Genomic DNA, 17,833 nt, shown 5'->3' on the forward strand with positions numbered 1-17,833 from the left:
TCCACAGTCACTCATAAAACAAAAACATACACTGCAGTAACTCTGAAGAAAGTCTCACTTTAATTCCTAAACCTGCATCGACTGTATGAAAATGGAACGAGCCATAATGTAAAGTATGAGTATTTTTATTATCTACACCTGTTTGTGCACAGATGAATCAACTGCAGCTGTTTGTACAAACAGTTTTGTTGAAGTTGAAAGTAGCTTCAAGCTACATTAATGTGTTAAATGTTAGTTTATGATTTAATGCCCGCCTCTGTAGACGTCGAACCTGCTGCCAGTTCCTTCATCTTTAAACTTCTGTCCACGTCTTCAGCTGTTTCATATTATGACCTGCTGTGATTAAATGTGTTTAATTCAAACCCCTCTGTATTCAGGTCACAGCAACTGTGAAAAGGAGGAAGTGAGGTGAGAAGAAAAAGAACTAATATCGGGAGGTAAAAAGAAGAGTTACTGCAGATTGTTACCTGAGGATAAGATAAGGGACGTTTCCATAGAATAACTCACGGGTTCAAGACCCTTCACAAGAGAACAACGTTTTCTAACCTGTGTCAACAGGAGAGCGTTTAATGTTGTAGCCCTATGAACATGGAGTTATGTCTATTACGTTCATATAGCATCGTTTGGTGGTCGTCATCTGGCCCTGGAGAGTAACTTCTGGAGAACTGATGAAAACATGAACCTTCCATTTCAATATAAAACAGATTCCTCCGTCTCTATTCCAAACACAGCTCAGGTGGAGGAGCAGTCGTCCGTGAACCCCAGGGTTCAGCATGTCGAGGTGCCATCATCTGTGTGCAGCTGTTCAACAACAACTACCCCACAGGGAATAATAAAGGAAGTGATTATCATAACTAAAAAAAGAGAAGCTTCACATTTCACTACTTCTACTGTGACTGGTAGGACAGTAGAGACTTCAACAGATCTGATTTACCTACTGCAGCTTCAGCATGAGACACACAGAGTTCTAAAGAATGGAGAAGGATCTTTTATTATTAAAGCCAAACTTATAAACTGAGTCACAGACTGACAGACCCATTCACAGCACATTAAACAGATATACAGAGAGTTATCTGTTGGAAATCTGTAGGTTTATATCTGTGCAGAGCTCCTGTGGCATTAAACATTCATTCTGGTTGTAAATGACAAACACCCATTAAAGTGCATATGACCTTCCAGACCACAAACAAACCTGAGACCTGTCTGAAAATATAGTTCTTCATCAACAGCAGCTGATTTACAACCAGAACCAGAACAAAAAGCAGCTGTAGACAGACCAGGCCTGTCAGATTGTTTGACGCAGCTTCACCACAGTTAAAGCAGCAAACGTTGTTTAAGTTTCCAACTTGTTCTACAGTTTTGTGTAAATCACAGCACTGACATCGTCTCATGGAGTCAGTTCTACATGATAAATAGCCACTACGTGCTGCGTGTTAATACCCGTAATCATGAAACCTACTGAAAGAATAGGGACAAGGTGGAAAAGAAAAACAAAACAGAAGTTGAATATTCACCTGGTTTAACAGAAGTTTGCAACAGTTGACAATGAAATAACTGAGTGTAATATAATATAATATAATATAATATAATATAATATAATATAATATGCACATATCTGAGACATCAGTGTTGAAGACCTCCTCAAATTTAACCGTTTTCTGCTCAGAGTCTGTGCGGAGATGTAAGTGCAGCCTGCAGGACGAGATTATATTCCAGCAGACAGACGATGAGAACGGCGTGATGGTGAAGTAGGAGACGTTTGGTTTTCAGCAGTTCAAGTGTGACAGTGAAAAACATTATTAACTGATTCAAAGATCCAGCAAGAAAAGAAAAGGTTATTTTAATGGAAACTATGAGACAGTTTATTATTCAAATCAGAGAAATGTTAAATGTCTGAATATCAAACTAAGTGAAATTATTATTACATTAATGTGTAAAACTGTAGTTTTATCACATTTACAGGTAAAACACTGGTTTTACAGCCCTCAGATTTGCTGTTCTCAGAAAGGCCATTTTAATTTTTACTACACTAATAACTGATTGATTTTCAGTCTGACGGCTCGACCTGAGCTTCCACAGGCAGCTGCTTTGTGCTGCGTGATCAACCAAACAATGGGATGACTGAAGCATTCATTCACAACAAAGCCACAGCCTCCACTTCTCCAATCAGGTAAAAGCTATTAACCTATAAAAGATCCTTTCATACAAATTAGAATCAATCAAAATAAATTAAAAGTGAAGGTTCTGCTGCGTCCAGGTTCTGCTCATGACAGCGTCTTTGCATTTGTTGAGGATCATCACGTCTACCGTCATGAAGAAGGAAGTTGTTCTGCAGACAGCTGCTCTTAAACCCCAGGATGATTAAAAGTGAACAGCACACAGAAGGAGCTGCACATTTCTACAGCTTCTTGAAGAAAAAGTGGCCGTTTTCCTTATTTACAAAAGGTGTAATTTACAGAGGTGAATTAAATGAAGTTAAGACGTGTAGTATGTAGTACTTTGAAACCAGGTCTTTGCTGAACATCTGCATATAATATTTCTGTAACTTCAATTTTTTTGGTAGAGGATGAAAACTGTGCACTGGTATTGTGGTTCCATGTTGTTCGCTTGTCTTTTAGCTTTGTTTAATCTGTCTTCAAGAAAGTAAAAAGAAATCTTACTGTCATTAACAATGCAGATCAAAAGTTCAAAAGAGTTAATGATAAGAAAACAACCTCCTTTCTGTTAAACATTAAATCTTAATTTGCCTCAAATTGTCTCCCACTAAACGAAGAAGCAGAAAACCACGTGAAGTGAAGAGTCTGTGTTAATCCGAGGCCCCAGATCTTTGGGAAATATTTATTTGTCATCAGTCGTCTCTCTAAAGTTTAAAATATGTAGAGAGAGAATATTACAGATTTTTCTCTTGTCCTTCAGGACACTGAAGTGCATATCAGTGTGTTCACAGTCAACTTGCCTGATTAAATGAGAAACTAAAAATGTCCGAAGCTGTCGGCTGAGGAGCTTCTTCAGGAGAACCACCTGTCACGAAGCGACTCCAACAGTTCAGATTCCTCATCATCCGATTGTTCTAGGTAGTCTGCAGCATGAGGACACAACAAACGTACGTAAAGACCTTTTACTGACGCTGTACGTTCTATTTAAATAAAACACAGCTTCTCACAATAAACATGAAACTAAAGAAAACCTACATGAAGGTGGAACTGAACGATGTTTCTCTACGTCATAGTTCACATCACATTTATTTAGCATCATGTCAGACGAAGATAAGAAGTAAATCACGTGTGAAAAGTTTGAACTGGCAGTTTAGAGAACGCTGGGATCAGGGGCGTGTTTTGGAATCATTAAGCGTATGTTTAAAGGTTGTATTGTGGCCAATCTGAATTTATCTTCTTCACAATAACATTCTGACATATCCTCTATATATGACTCAAAAAGACCATTTATTATTTATTCTTTCTATCAGCCACCATGGTAAGTGAATTTAAAAAGGCTCAGTGAAGCTGCAGGACCTGAGACATATGTGGACCAACAGGCCACACTGTCTTTTTTGTTGGTGTGGATCAAAAATGTAAATGTTACTAACAGTCTGCGTTGTCAGAATCCAATCTATCATCACTTCTGTACGAGCGGTCAGAGTCTTCAGAGTCATCATCATCATCATCATCATCATCATCGTTGTTCTCATCGTGGCTGTTGCTGACAAGAAGATCAGCAATCTGATGGGAGGAGGTACAAAAGATAATTTACTGAAGACCCATTAAAAGCATGAAGGAAACAGCTGAGACACAAGAAACATAATGAATATAAAGTCAAGAGGTTTTTTTGTTTTTACTTTAACACTGACAGACACAGCATCAAACCTGTGTTTTCACCTTTACATCACATGTGCTGACTGTTTGTCTACTCAGCCTTTGACCTCATGATGCACAGAGAGAAGCTAGAACTAGCCTGACAGAACCAGTGACCCTGGGGATCATGGACGACAGCATTAGGACACATGCTAAAGTTAATTAAATGCCATATATTTCACGTAGAATGAAATGATCTCAGTTAATAAAATACACCAACATTCAATTAACTGATATTATTAGAATGAAGGACCAGGTTTCTTAAACTTAAATATGTCTAAACCAGCGGGAGATACCAACAGAAACCCTGCACATCACAATTAGAAACATAACTGTGATTAGTGCAGCTCTGGTTTGTGGAATCACGTACCTCTTCTTCTGTGCTGGCTCGGTCCCCATTCTCTGGGTCATCGTCGTCATCATCATCATCATCGGCCAGTTCTGCTATGAGGGGGTCTGTGTCCATGTCGTCGTCGTCGTCGTCATCGTCTGTATCTGAGGAATCATCATCGTCCCGATCTTCATCATCCTGCATGAGAGTAATGTGAATTAAAACAAACACATTTGTTTCACGTGTTTCTTAGTTCAAGGATGAAACACACTGAGGTACCGACTTAAAGCAAGTTCACCAAAACAACGTGGATAAAACACGGCGCGGAGAAGTGTTGGGTGATGTGTGTTAGCTTTGCACTGCTGGACACACTGATCAGAAAGATACACTGCACATCGCTCTGATACAAACAATCTAAATATCACATAGAGAGTACAACCAGCTGTTTTGTGTGTCTCACCTGATCATCGTCGTCTCCCTCTTCTGCCAGTTTATGACGTCCCACCTCATACAGTCGACACACTGTGTCCAAGCCCACAGTGTCCTGGTTCTGAGGACAACAGGTGAAAAGTGAAAGCCCATTTAGTGAGAATGCTAGTATACTGTTAGATACTGTTAGATGCATTGGACCAGTAGACATACTGGTTCAATGCACTTTGGTAAAAGTTATAGAATAAAATTTCTTTAATGAACTAAAAGCCACTGATTTTATTTAGTTAATCAAAAAGACCACAGTGATCTTTATCAGATAAAACTACTTCCAAGCTAACGTTAAAGAAAGTACCTCAATGAGAGCCAGGTAGCAGTCTTTGGTGTCTGTACACAGGTCGAAGATGTTCCTCTTTACATCCACCGTGGCTAACAAAACAAAAAATATATCCGTTATAAGACAAAGCTGAGGTTCTGCAGCTTGTGTAGTAGAACCAGCAGAGGAAAGTTTGTTAAATCAATACTTTGCAAAATAATTATTTTTGTCAACGTAGCAAATAAAAGTTCAAGTGTCCTACATTAAAAAGAAGCGCAGCCTACCAATGGGCTTGTAGTCTGTAGCATCGAAGGTTCTGAAGGACGAGCCGAATGGACTCTTCATCTGCTGATCCATAGCATCATCCTCATCATCGGCTTGCAGCGTTGCTGTACATGAGTGTGTGGGAGGAGAAAGAGGATCACAATGTGGACATTAACCCACTGTGTAATGATTCAGTACATTAACGTCTGCTTAATCAGGATAACAGTAAATCATTCCCCCGTTAATTAACCAAACATTTACATTTAGTCATTTATCAGATGCTTTTATCCAAAGCGACTTACAAGTGAGGAACAGTCAAGAAGAAACAACATCGAAGCAAAGTGCTATTGAAAAAGTGTTCCTGTTTCAACCAAACAAATAACACATGACTCAGTTCACACATCAACAGCTCGTACCTCCATACATAATGGTGGCGTTGTTGTTGAAGACCACCCTGCACTGGTCCAGGGCAGGGACAGTGTGCAGGAGGTGGAAGGTCCTCAGGTCCCACTGACCTTTTGTCAAGGCTGACAACCACTTAACAACATCAAGTAATAAACAGCTGAAATGCTGCCTGCAGCAGATTTGGTTTTACGTTGTTCGTCCTCCTTTAGTCAACATAGCTATAAAAACAAAACACTGACAGGATCTGAGGATACAATCTCAGTGTTGATGATGACCTCCAGGCCGTTGGGATGAAAAACGCCGCTGATGTTCATATTAAACTTATCAAACTTATGGATGGCCCGCGAAGCCCGCACGTCCCACAGCACGCCATCGTTTAGCACCAGCTCGTCTGTAGGGTTGAAGGTGGCACAGTTCCTTTTGTAGTTATTGGCCAGGGCGGGCTCGTTCAGCGTCAGAATCTTCTGACCCGTCTGGATGTCGTAGATCTAAAGCACAGAAACAGATACAATAAGAAGAGAGGAAACTCTGACGGCAACGTTGTAAAATACTTAAAGTAAAGGCACGGAATGGTGGAGGGACACTGGGGGTAACTCACATGCGCGACTTGGTCCTTGGTGCCGATGACTCTGTCCTGAGAGAGTTTACTGAACTCGACGTCGTGGTCGTCTATGAACGAGTGTCTAAGAATCAAACAAACCATTTGAATAACGTCAAACCCCACAGTCTATACACCTGCAGAAACAGTGAGAGTGTGTGAGAGTTTTACTTCATGTTAAAGACACCATCCATACTCCACAGAGCTGACAAGGGGACACTCCAGGAAGCAGACGTGAGCACCATTTTCCCATCCTGAGAAACATAAGACAAGGATTTTTTACCTTATATTTTGGCTCCCAGTGACACCTGTGACTGGCTGCAGTCCCCTGTGACCCGTACCAGTGTAATGGCTGGTGTTTATTTTGTTCTTAAGATAAAAAACTAAAAAGAGACGGGATACTGGGACTGGGATAGCTGTTAAGTTTGTACATACCCTGGAGGGTTCAAGGTGTGTGATGGCAGACGAGTGGCAGGTGTAATTGGCCTCCTCTTCTCCAGAAAATACATTGTAGAATTTGAGGTGACCATAGCACGTTCCCAGAATCAGGAAACGCTCGCAGGCTGAAAAGGCACAACAAGTGAAACTGCTCTCGTCTCCGTCGCCTTCGTGGAAAACCGACATCGGACGAAACCTAAAAAGAGAAAAACAGACGGTGTCAAGTTTACATCTTACTTGCACTCATTCTACAAATGTTACCTGCTTAAGACAAACTTCAACAGAAACACAGAATACAAAAGCTTTTACTCCACACGATGGCACGGTGACCACTGTCTGTTCTTTACCTGCTAAAGATCAGATGTCGATCCAGACACCCTCTGTCCACGCCTCCATATTTTGGGTACAGCACCCTGCTCCCTAGACGAGCAGTGAAGTTGGGTGATGCCTGTCGCCTCTGTTTAGGCTCGGGGCAGCGATGAGGGGTGAAAAGGGAAAAGGGGGGGCATGTGGTGACTGGATTGGGGCAGCGGGCGTGTTGTTCCCTCAGGTACTCGGTGATGATGCTGTCGAGAGTCGGGGGGGAAGGCAGGTGGCGCTCCATCTGCTTCTTCATGGCTGGAGTCTGAACAGGAGAGAGAAAAACTGTCACCTAGAGTCAAACTAAACATCCTGATATAAAAGTGTCTTCTACACAGAACAGACGTATGAACTGATAACTGCACTGTATCCAGGCTATTGGTTGAACTTCTATTCATCACATCATCACTACATCTGTACATACAACTGCTGACCATCATCACCCCTATTTATCCATCATGTTATCTTTACCATTCATCGCGCTGCAGGCACATCACTTCTTTTGATCCTTACATCCTTTATTCTTGTTAACAAATGTGAAAGTTAGTTGTTTGTATGTTGCTGTGGTTCTTTCCATTTCTTTTTGTGCAAAGAGCAGCTTTAACAAGCCAAAGCAATTTCCACCTGGGGTTAATGAAGTTCTTTCAACCTTGTATGTAAGCAGGTAAATTGCACATAAGCTGATCTCTGCCAGGGTAAAAGAAACAAAACATCTTTTTCAGTGATGTCGAGTGTAAATATCTCAATGCGTGCTGCTGGAGTTCATTTGACTCCTCTCATGTAAAACTAGAGAACATGTTGCGTGTTAACTTGATGAATGACTAATGATAAACCGTAAAACTACTATTTACATTTGACGCTTTCATCCAAAACCATTTGTTTCAATAAACTCACTGACTGATGGTTTCTCCTCTAATGAATAAACTGACCTGTATGAAAGCACCATGGTCGGACTTTTGTTTCAGTGCGCGAAGTTTTTTTCCTGAGTTGCAGTTGGTCACTGGCCGTTCCCGTGAGAACAAAATCCGACCCACCGGGTGTGAGCCCTGCCCATGAGGATGAGGAGGAGTGGGGAGGGAAGAGGTAGACAAAGAGGAGCAGGGCGGTTGAGGAGCGGCATGGGAACGGGATGAAGAAGGGGAGCTGGAGGAGGTTGCAGCAGCTGAGGACACAGGAGAGGATCCGACATGGCTGGCCATACGAGCGGCGATCCCACTGACTAACCGGCAGGTCCTGGGAATCACTGACTGTAGGGGAGGGGTGGCACAAGAGGAGGAGTGCGGACAGAGGGATGCTACGGATAAATTAGCCTCTTTTACAAGTGTGTTTGCAGTTTCATGAAGCCCTTTAGCAACAAGGTGGTTCCTGATCAGCACGAGGAGTTCCTTCTCAGAAAAGGTGATCCGCGACTGGGCGACCACGTTGGCCTTCTGTAGACGAGCCAGCGAGACGTCGGTACCCATGAGGAGAGGTTTGCCGGACACTCGCTCTGTGAGCTCAGCGGCATAGCGGCAGAAACGGACGTGCTCGCTGCGTTTGTCCTGCAGAACTGGCTCCTTCATCAGCTGAGGATGTAAAACAAGTATTTATGAATGATAACGGACATGAAAAAATGCTGAGAATGACAGCATGCATATAAACATTTTAGACCCACTGTACACGTGGTTCATCCATAACTGATCTGGATTTAGCTTCAGTGCATTGTTACTTCACCAGTGTTTTATTCAGTGACTGAACATCTTGTGCTCACCTGTTGAATGTGGCTGCTGGTGAACAGGGGCAGTTTGCTGATGATTTGTCTGATCGCTGTGCTGCGAGAGAGTCCAACCAAAGCTTTGCAGGCCAGAGCACGTATCAGATCTGCGTCTGTGATGGGCATCTTCACCGACAGCAGAGACAGAAGTACCTGTGGGAGACGAGAGACATGAAAGAAGGAACTTGTCCTTTTGTTTTTAAAGAATAATAAATAAAGATAGCAAATTCACACTAAATAAGAAAATGTTGTTCTGTAATGCTAAACGTGCATCATTCTCCACTCATTCTTACCTTTATACCATTATTGTTCTGAACCAATTGCCACATGTGGGCCAGGACCCTGTTGTGGGGGGCAGGGGGCTGCTGAGGGTGGAGGGAGGGCTTAAGGGGGGTGACAGCAAAAGCACCTACAGTGTTCAGGTTCTGCTCTGGAGCGCACACGCAGTTTGTTATCACCTAAGACAGGGATCAGAGAAGGGGAGTTAAGGTGCAGCTGACAGCAGGAGTAATTTCTTTCATTTTTTCAGTTACTTTTATGCCTTAGTCTATGGCACTAACTGATTAAAGTGTGGAGACTAAGTCATAAAGGTCTGTGTACACTGTCTTACTTCTCTTTCCAGTTTCCTGCTGTTTGTTGAAATTTTATCAACTTGAACTTCTTTTAAATAAACAATTATTATTTTTTACAATATTCATTATTAATTTCACATATGGTTTCCTTCCTCTGAGAAAAGACAACTGGTAAAATAGACTTCCCTGTGGTGAGGGTCAGCTTAAATTAAAACTATGTTCATGGTCTAAATTTAATTCACTTTCTGCTTTAGAAAACTGAACTTGTGCCTTAAATTGATCTGCTTACTTGTAGTGCAGACTTCTGGATCTCGGCATCATGGACAAACACTTCACCCTCTGCGACGCCCAGAATGATGCTCATACCTGCAGCAGAAACAAGAGGAACAATGAAATAAATCCAAACATAGAAACAAATTCAGCTGAGCAGCAGTGAAAGGGAAAACTGAGGAGTTCTACTGACCCACAGTGGAAACACGTGACCTGGTCTCATCTAGAACCTCCACAGTGTCTGCCAGAACTAACTGGACTTTAGGAACCACAGTGAGAATGGCCAGGATGTCCAAGGCGTAACGCACCGTATCACTCCTTCACAGACAGACAGATACAAGGAGAGGTGAAGGATGAATGAGCCCTGAAACTGAGACCAAGACTGTGACACAAACAGTCCACAGTCTTTTGTCGGACATATCACCTGTTGTCAAGTGCAGATTTACGGTAAGAGAGAAACATTATGTCTGTGTAAAAGACAAAGCGTAAGGTGTGGGTCACAGCAGCAGCTGAAGTGGAGTTTGAGGAGTTCATGGGCAGTACAGGGTGTAGGTTGTTTGTGTTATAAAAAACAAAAATCAAGCTTTGAAACAAACTGTGGATTTGGGGAATTGCTAGAGCCTAAAGCAGCTTTACCTGCCATAGTAAGTCCTCCAGTCACAGGCTGCAGATATGAGCTGCAGCATTAAAGGAACACAGGACAACTTGTAGAAAACTTCAACTGGTTCCCAGTGCAGCTGAGGAGGTCCACACTCGATGAGGAACTCCATCATCTCAATAACCTGCTCTCTGGTGTATGAATACGCCTGGAAACAGTGAAACACAGATATCAAGGCGACTGTAATAATATAGAAACATCTAATTATATATATACACACACACACACACACACACACACACACACCGGTACATATAAATATATGTGTATGTAAACTACAAACATCTAGTACTCCAACACATACCTTGTAGTGCAGCTGCTGGGGGACACCTCCTTCTGATGCATGCAGGGACTGTTTGACCTGTTCAGTCTTTACTGCCAGGTGAGCCTCAAAGTACCTTGACAAAGTCAACAATATTCAATTAATACTTGTGTATTTGAATATACTGTAGATGTATGTTTTATCAAGGAAGATTTAAATCATGTTGTAAAATCAGCATGAAGGGAGGGAAGGACTGCGTAACTACTAACTGAGATGGATATGATGATAGCTGAACACATGACAGAGTCTAATTCTACAAATTTAGGCTTTGTTGGAGATAATTTTACAAATTACAGTTAAATAATAATAATAATAATAATAACTGGAACACTAGCCTCTTCACCTAGAGGTCTGAGGTTATTTAATTAAGTTTTTATTCAATCAAATTAAAGCACTAAAACATTTATACACTTCTTCATCCATGAAAAAGTTTATTCTTCGTACTACCTGCGCATGGCCATGCACGTATGTTTTGCTGTCTGTCGGCTGGAGAACACCTGGTCATCATTCATCTCATGCGCCTCGTTCTCTGTGTTAAGGATCTCCAGAGTACTGATCTACAGGGATGAGGAGACTCATCAAGACCTTTATATATAAAAGGCAGCGTGTTTCACATTTAAATCTAAGATGAGCTGTAGAGTTTTACAGACCAGGTTGACGAGCCTGCGCAGGCCGTCCTGGTGGTCAAAGAGCTGCAGCACCGCCCTGAAAGAGAAAGAAATGGAGAAAAACATGGTGGCGTGGCAGACGCCTGAAGCGTGGGACGACTCCAGCAGCCACAGAGCGTAGGACACCATGTCCGACAGCACGCCGTCAGGGAGTGTGCACACCTACAAACACAAACACACACACACTGAAGTGATAGAGATCAGGATACAGAGGTTTCCTGTTCTTCTACTTCTACAGTAGCTACTTTACCCACTGTGTCTCAGTGGTTAGGTGGAGATATGTGATCATCAAACAGAGACTCAGTGTTGTTACATAAACCACTGAAACCACTCAAAATAATCAATAATAACAATAATAAGACAAAGACGAAGACGAAGACGAAGAAAAATTCAATCTGAAGATGTACCTGGTAAAATCTATTTGCTGTTTTTACACTTGACAAATGAATAACAAAGACCATTTGTGTATATGTGTGTCTTGCATGTTAAATGTACCCTCTCCATCGCATCTTGGTTGTATGCCAGATAGTACAAACAGAGTGAAACTCCAGTCGCAGCCATAGACGGCCTCGGGATCTCCAGAAGTTTCTGCACTCCTCCATGAGCGATGAACTCTGCTGCAAACTTCTTGTGGAGGAGCAGCGAAGCCAGATACTGGAGAAAAGAAAGAGAGAAGAGATTCAAATGGACTGAAAATGCACCTGCATGTTTTAAGGGAACAGTGCAGCAATCTAAGCATTAATTCATTAAATCTGTTATTAATATTACTTACATAATGATAACAGAGGTTTTACTAAAATCCTAGCTGATAAACTCTGTAGCAGTGTTTTTCGGACAGACTGTACAATCTGTACAATCCACTGTCACACAGCTTATAATAAAACTGTAGACTTTAGTACTGCACTAACTTATGTCCATAAAACTTTCTAAGACTTCAGGACTAGCAGATAACCTGCATAAATAAACCAGTCCTGTAAAAACACATTAAGAACTAGGTACAGTAATATTTTGGTTTCTGTCCACTGACTTCAGTTGGTAGATTTTACTTTTACAGGGTTGAGAACAAACCCACCCACAGGTTCAGCTTATCCTCGACACACAGACACCTTCCTCTGTTGGGAGGGGCTGAATGACTGAATGACAACACAGATAACCAACTAGTTGACTGGTCAAAGGTTCGATCAGTACGTGTTCAAACTATTTACTTTACAATATCTGAAAAGTGTCTAATCCTAAAAGATGTAAAAGTTTCGGGGCAGAATTTTCATAAGGTTTGTATTTTACTAATAAGATGCCACAGTTCAATAAGAATTAACATATGAGCAACTAGACTGAATAGCAGCAGACTGTTATCAGACTGTTTACTGACTGTTATCAGACTGTACGACTGCATGTTTTCTTTTACTAATATTATGAAGCATGTCGTCATCTCTAACAACATTAAGCCATCAGGTTTGACAGCTCACATTTGGACAGGGTACAACAAGAAGGAGACAAGTATACTGACAAAGATCATCTCAACTACTTCAGTAGATATGAATGTATGATGTTATCAGAAGTTTGTGAGGACAACAGTCTTACCAGCAGTGCATCAAAGATGAGCTGGACGTTTTTGGTCTGTGTGAGGTCTATGTAGTTCATCAGCAACGACCTGGTGTCCAGCTGCATGAAGACAGCAAGCAGCTAGAAAGGAGGGAATGATAAATGTCTTTACAGGCTCATTTGATACAAGAGAGTGTGAAGAAAATAAGACATTAAAAGATGGAGCCCTCTGAAGCCACATCTTTGTTCAATCACAGTATCACATACACACACATTTTGGAGCCTCAACCAATTCAGACCGATTTTTACAGCTGTGATTTTGGGGACAGTTCGCTTGATTTACATTGGCCCCAGAAGTATTTATTACTTGAATTGGTCATGAAATGTGTCTCCCTACATATTTTTAATGGTATGTGTTTCCTTCAGTCCCTCTTCTATTATTTGTGAGAATGAGAGAAATATAAGATATGTGGATACCATGAAAAGGTTTTTTCCATTTGCCATATTTCTGTGTTCAGAAGCTGAAATAAAAACACATTTTAAGGAATGATTTTAACTACAGCTCTTACTATTTGTGCTACACTGTGGTTTGGTTGCTGGTCTCACCTCCTGATAGTCTCCGAGTGGCGTCAGATATTGCAGGATGAGCCTCTGCTCCATGGCCGAGCTCAGCGGCGAAAGGCGGTAATCAGAGCCAATCACCATCGAGCTCACCTCTGACCATGAGGTGCTGTGGGTCGGCTGTTCGCTGGAATCGTTTCTTTCTACCTCCTCCTCAGCCCTGCAGGAGGTGGAGATGAAGTGGAGTTTCTGCTTGGCCTTCCTCCCGTTCTCCTTCACCATCCGTCTCTTCCCTCCTCCTCTTTCTCCCTGCCTGTCCTCCGTGTCTCTGGATGAAGGATCCATGCTCGCCTGGTACACGAAGTCTGGAATCAGTCGTGTTGAGCTGGAACCACTGCTGCTGCTGCTGCAGCCTCCATTTTTTTGTGCTGGACTAGGCAAAGGTTTGGGACCAGCCTTTGACACTGGCCTGCTGCTCTCTCCATCCCTCCCTTTTGTCTCCTCATCCTTCGCTCCTACATCTTCCCCCTCCGTCTTGTCTTGCAGCTCTGTTGAGGTGCTTGAGGTTTGAGCGGCTTCAACCTGAGAGTCTTGAGGTAGATCCTGGGCCGTTTCTGGGGAGCTAAAGTCACTCCTGGCCTGTTCAGTCTGCAGCTCATGGAGACGCTGAATCATGATGGGTACCTGAAAACAACCAACAGTAACTGAGTTCCTCAGAATCCAGGTTACCCTGCAGATTCAGATGATCTGTTGCTAATGACATAATATAATGATAGAAAGATAACAAAAATTAAATACCAAAGAAAATATAAACAAAATATATTCAAAGTAATAGAAAGTCGTTAGAACCTAAAAGAAAATTTCAGAACTACCATCTTCCAAGGTCAATCAAACGTATTTACGGAACAAACCCGAGAATTTACATTTTTGTGAGTTTAAGAAAATATTTGGCATCATTTTTGAATAAGTGAAATGCTGCTGTTCCCCTTTGTTTGTTAACTTCCCCTAAGTTGTTTATTCTTTTAAATATTAAGTCAGGAATAAAAAATGTTTAAAGTGAGTATATATAGTGTAAAGTATATTAACAAGCTTTTGCTGGAACCTACTCTTTTTCCAGTGTTATCTAAAAGTTATATTAGAGTTTTGAGTGTATATAAACAGAGACTTTCACAACATGTGAAGTCGTCTTGAATTTGAGTCAATCCACTAAACATCCCGAAATTCATTCTAGTTAATGCAGTTATTGGTTTCTTCACTCTACGTATTTTACATCTTGTTTGTTGTGTTGCTTTAACAAATTCTGTAGCTATACACGTTATGTGCCACCCACCAGTTGAGTGTTCTGCTCTCGGTAGCTGGCCGCCACTTCCTGGTTACTCATGGCTCTGGCCAGCAGGCCTGTGGCGTAGACGCACAGCGGGCGCTCTGCTCCACGAGCCCAGCTGAACAACTTCTCAATTAGACCCTCCTGTGACACACAGACACAATTAGTAATCCATAGAAAAAAAGAGTTTAGCCTGTCAGAAAACCAGCTGCCTTCTTTAACATAAGTGTCTGTAATTAATCTTTTGAAGGTTTTACCTTCTCTTGGAAGACAGCGGAGGTCTCCAGGCCCGGCATGATGTTTTGGAGCAGACGACAGGCTGCTGTGTTGAGGCTCAGTTCTCTGCTCGTCATTATATATGTGTCCAACAGCTGCAAAGCAGACATTTCAGTGTGATGAGAGCATCGTTTTTGAGCAATTCAAACCTTATTTAAACACAGTGATTAAGATTAACATGAGGCTTCTTTTAATGAACAGTGTCCTTTTTTCAAAATCTCTATCTAGATTTTTTAATTAAAACAAAACAGTGTGTCAATCGGGCTAATAAGACAGTCTGTATTTTATACTGTTGCAAAATCACATCTCTATGGAACAAATATCATCTCGTTGGACATTTACTACTATTTTTAGTTGTTTAATTTGCTGATTATTCAAAGACATCCGTCACCAATTGAATCTATAACAGCAGCATATATGAATAAATACATTTACATTTAGTCCCTTGGCAGACACTTTTATCCAAAGTGAAGTGAGATACAAGGTACAAGGCAAAGGCAGAGTAAGATCTTGCCTTAGGACACTATCCATTTAAAACAAATACATATTTTTATTTTAGGGAACAAAAAGTCAGTTACATCCTCCAAAAGGATGTAATAAGGGAATTATAAGACAATAGATTCACTTGTAGGTTTTAGATTTATGCCCCCTCTCTTTGTCAGAATAAGAACAAAACTCATTCCTCACACTCTGGTGAACATGCACACAGTCTAATCACACTGCATTATTCAACAGAAGAAATCCAGCTGTCCTCACCGCATTAGTGAAGTCATCGTTCATAAAGAGCATCTTCAGGAGCTGCCCCAGCATGCAGTTCGGGTCCGCTCTTCCTGCAAAATTAGACAGAAGTCACAGACTCATTAACTAATTACAAAGATGAATGAAATAAAACCCTGACTAACGCATTTATAGAGTTAGGCGCTATGGGTGAACTGCAGATAGATAATTATTTCAGGGACAAAAATATTGAGCTGTTGAAACTTTTTAGATGATTTAAAAAAAGAACAAAACACAGTGATAAAAAGTGTGAATGTTGCAGCTGAGAACCTGGATGACGGTCATCAAACGGATCAGGGTCTGCTTTGTGATACTCTGCCGTCTCCCGTTCAATCAGCTCAGATATCCTGCACAAAACATACAGATGAGATCCACAGACACAGAGAGATGGACAGAGACGGTCTGACATGAATCTGTGAGTACAGCTTTTTAAAAGCAAAACACTGCTCACTTAGTAAGGATGGACACCAAGTCCACTGTGGGGCCCCGCTGAGCTTCTTCCCATTCGTCGAGCAGCGCAGCGAGATCAGCCTTGGCATCCACGGACATGGCTACAGCCATGGCAGCGGACACAGCGGCCGACAAAGCAGATGACAGAACAGCTGACACGGCAGCCAACGGTTCCTCTGCTGGGGAAGACATCGCTGCCTGGAGCACAGATGAAGAAGAGAAGGAAAGGAAGAGGACACAGGTAAAATCCAAGTTAATGTTGTGCACATTGTGGAACTGAAGAGCCTTCTGTTGCACAACCCACTGTCACACCAACCCTTACTTTGTTAAGGTGTTTAATGTCTGCTGAAGGCCCATCATCCCACACAGAAACACTACATAAAGTTCTCATCCAACATTTTTCACCAGTCAAAGACAGCTGAAACATGGTTCCACTGGTACTTTACAGGAAAAACCTTTATCTGAAGAGTCACCAGCAACTTTAACTTTCAAAGAAGTAGTGAACAATATTTCCTACTGAACTCTTGTCAACCAAATGAAACTACTGTGAGTGCTCGGCTGCAGTGAGTGAGTTGCATGTACTAAACTAAACCCCCACCGCTGTCTGAGAAGTTGTTTTCCATCACTTACCATGAGCTGTCTGAGTGAGGCTCGACGTTGAGGCATCACAGACTGTGACAGGTACTGTTAAAGAAATGAAAGCATTTGAAAACGCCCGTGTGCTGCCGTGGGTCCACACCAACAGGTGGCCTCTGCCCGGGACAGCTGCCTCATCACAGGACACTTTCTGATCCGCAGCTAACGGCGAGTTAGCAAACTTAGCTAACTCGTCTCAATGCGCTCCGCTTTTTTTTCCGTGTATCTGTATTTGTGTCCGAGTATTAAAACGCCCCAAGCTTCTCCTCCCTGTGAGTCATGTTACGATAAGTCCCAGACTCACGGAGCAGACTGGGGGGAGTCAGCAGCACTGACAGCCGGTCAGTTACCTCATGTCAGACTCGGACACACAAACAGCCTCAGCTAGCAGCTTCAGCCACTGGTTCAAACGCTCACTCACCTGAACATTAACGTCCTCTGCGCTGTGCTTCGAACTTCAACTCGATGTTTGTGGAAATTCGGACAAATTCACCGAAGAGGAACCAACGAAACGACGCTGACGTTAAACGTCTAAAAACTTTCACGTTTATTTTCAAACTTCTCCCGGCGGACGCACGCTACGTCACGTGTCGACGGTAGATGACGTCAGACGGCGCGCCTCTTCGTGGGACTTGTAGTTCACAAACCTGATCAGTGTTTCATATTGTGAGTGCTGGATCCTTTACTAAAGTAAAGTACTTTATTTAATATTCTTTATCACAGCAGTGCAGAAATACTCTGTTACAAGTGAAACATGTAACAATACTTCAATATTACAGAAGTATTATCAACAAAATGTTACTTAAAGGGATTGTCAATGACATGTTGGAATACATCACATTGTAATGATTGATGTTAGTTAATAGTTAGTTAGATAGTTAGAGTTAGTTAGCCTGGTGGTTTGCAGCTGCGGCATCAAACTGAATAAATATAAATGTGAAAAAACTGTGGTAAATAAAAACAAATACATAAAGTCTAAAAATGTGTCATAATTTAGGTAAGAAACGGGTGAAATATGCCTTTAAGCACACT

General features: G+C 41.8%; 1 protein-coding gene across 2 annotated transcripts; it reads right to left on the reverse strand.

Annotated features, from left to right (window-relative positions):
* Window positions 1–994: 994 nt before the first annotated feature.
* LOC113154773 (DDB1- and CUL4-associated factor 1-like) lies at window positions 995–17,385 on the reverse strand. 2 transcript variants are annotated; one of them, XM_026349141.1, is made up of 31 exons: window positions 17,223–17,385; window positions 16,796–16,849; window positions 16,167–16,363; window positions 15,986–16,062; window positions 15,695–15,768; window positions 14,920–15,033; window positions 14,669–14,806; window positions 13,384–14,022; window positions 12,817–12,918; window positions 11,731–11,889; window positions 11,218–11,397; window positions 11,015–11,124; window positions 10,550–10,643; window positions 10,224–10,393; window positions 9,781–9,905; window positions 9,607–9,683; window positions 9,039–9,203; window positions 8,743–8,898; window positions 7,922–8,557; window positions 6,980–7,257; window positions 6,630–6,828; window positions 6,366–6,448; window positions 6,195–6,279; window positions 5,851–6,084; window positions 5,608–5,701; window positions 5,212–5,316; window positions 4,967–5,040; window positions 4,643–4,732; window positions 4,222–4,380; window positions 3,587–3,719; window positions 995–3,079 (listed from the first exon to the last, which is right to left on the reverse strand). In XM_026349141.1, exons 2-31 carry the CDS (start codon window positions 16,829–16,831, stop codon window positions 3,009–3,011), a joined length of 4,854 nt encoding a protein of 1,617 aa, XP_026204926.1. In that variant the 5' UTR covers window positions 16,832–16,849; window positions 17,223–17,385; the 3' UTR covers window positions 995–3,008. The 2 variants fall into 2 exon arrangements, with proteins under 2 accessions (XP_026204926.1, XP_026204927.1); XM_026349142.1 differs by lacking the exon at window positions 16,796–16,849 and having other exon boundaries at window positions 17,223–17,384.
* Window positions 17,386–17,833: the final 448 nt, after the last annotated feature.

This window comes from Anabas testudineus, chromosome 5, assembly GCF_900324465.2.
Source record: "Anabas testudineus chromosome 5, fAnaTes1.2, whole genome shotgun sequence".
Lineage (NCBI taxonomy): Eukaryota > Metazoa > Chordata > Actinopteri > Anabantiformes > Anabantidae > Anabas > Anabas testudineus.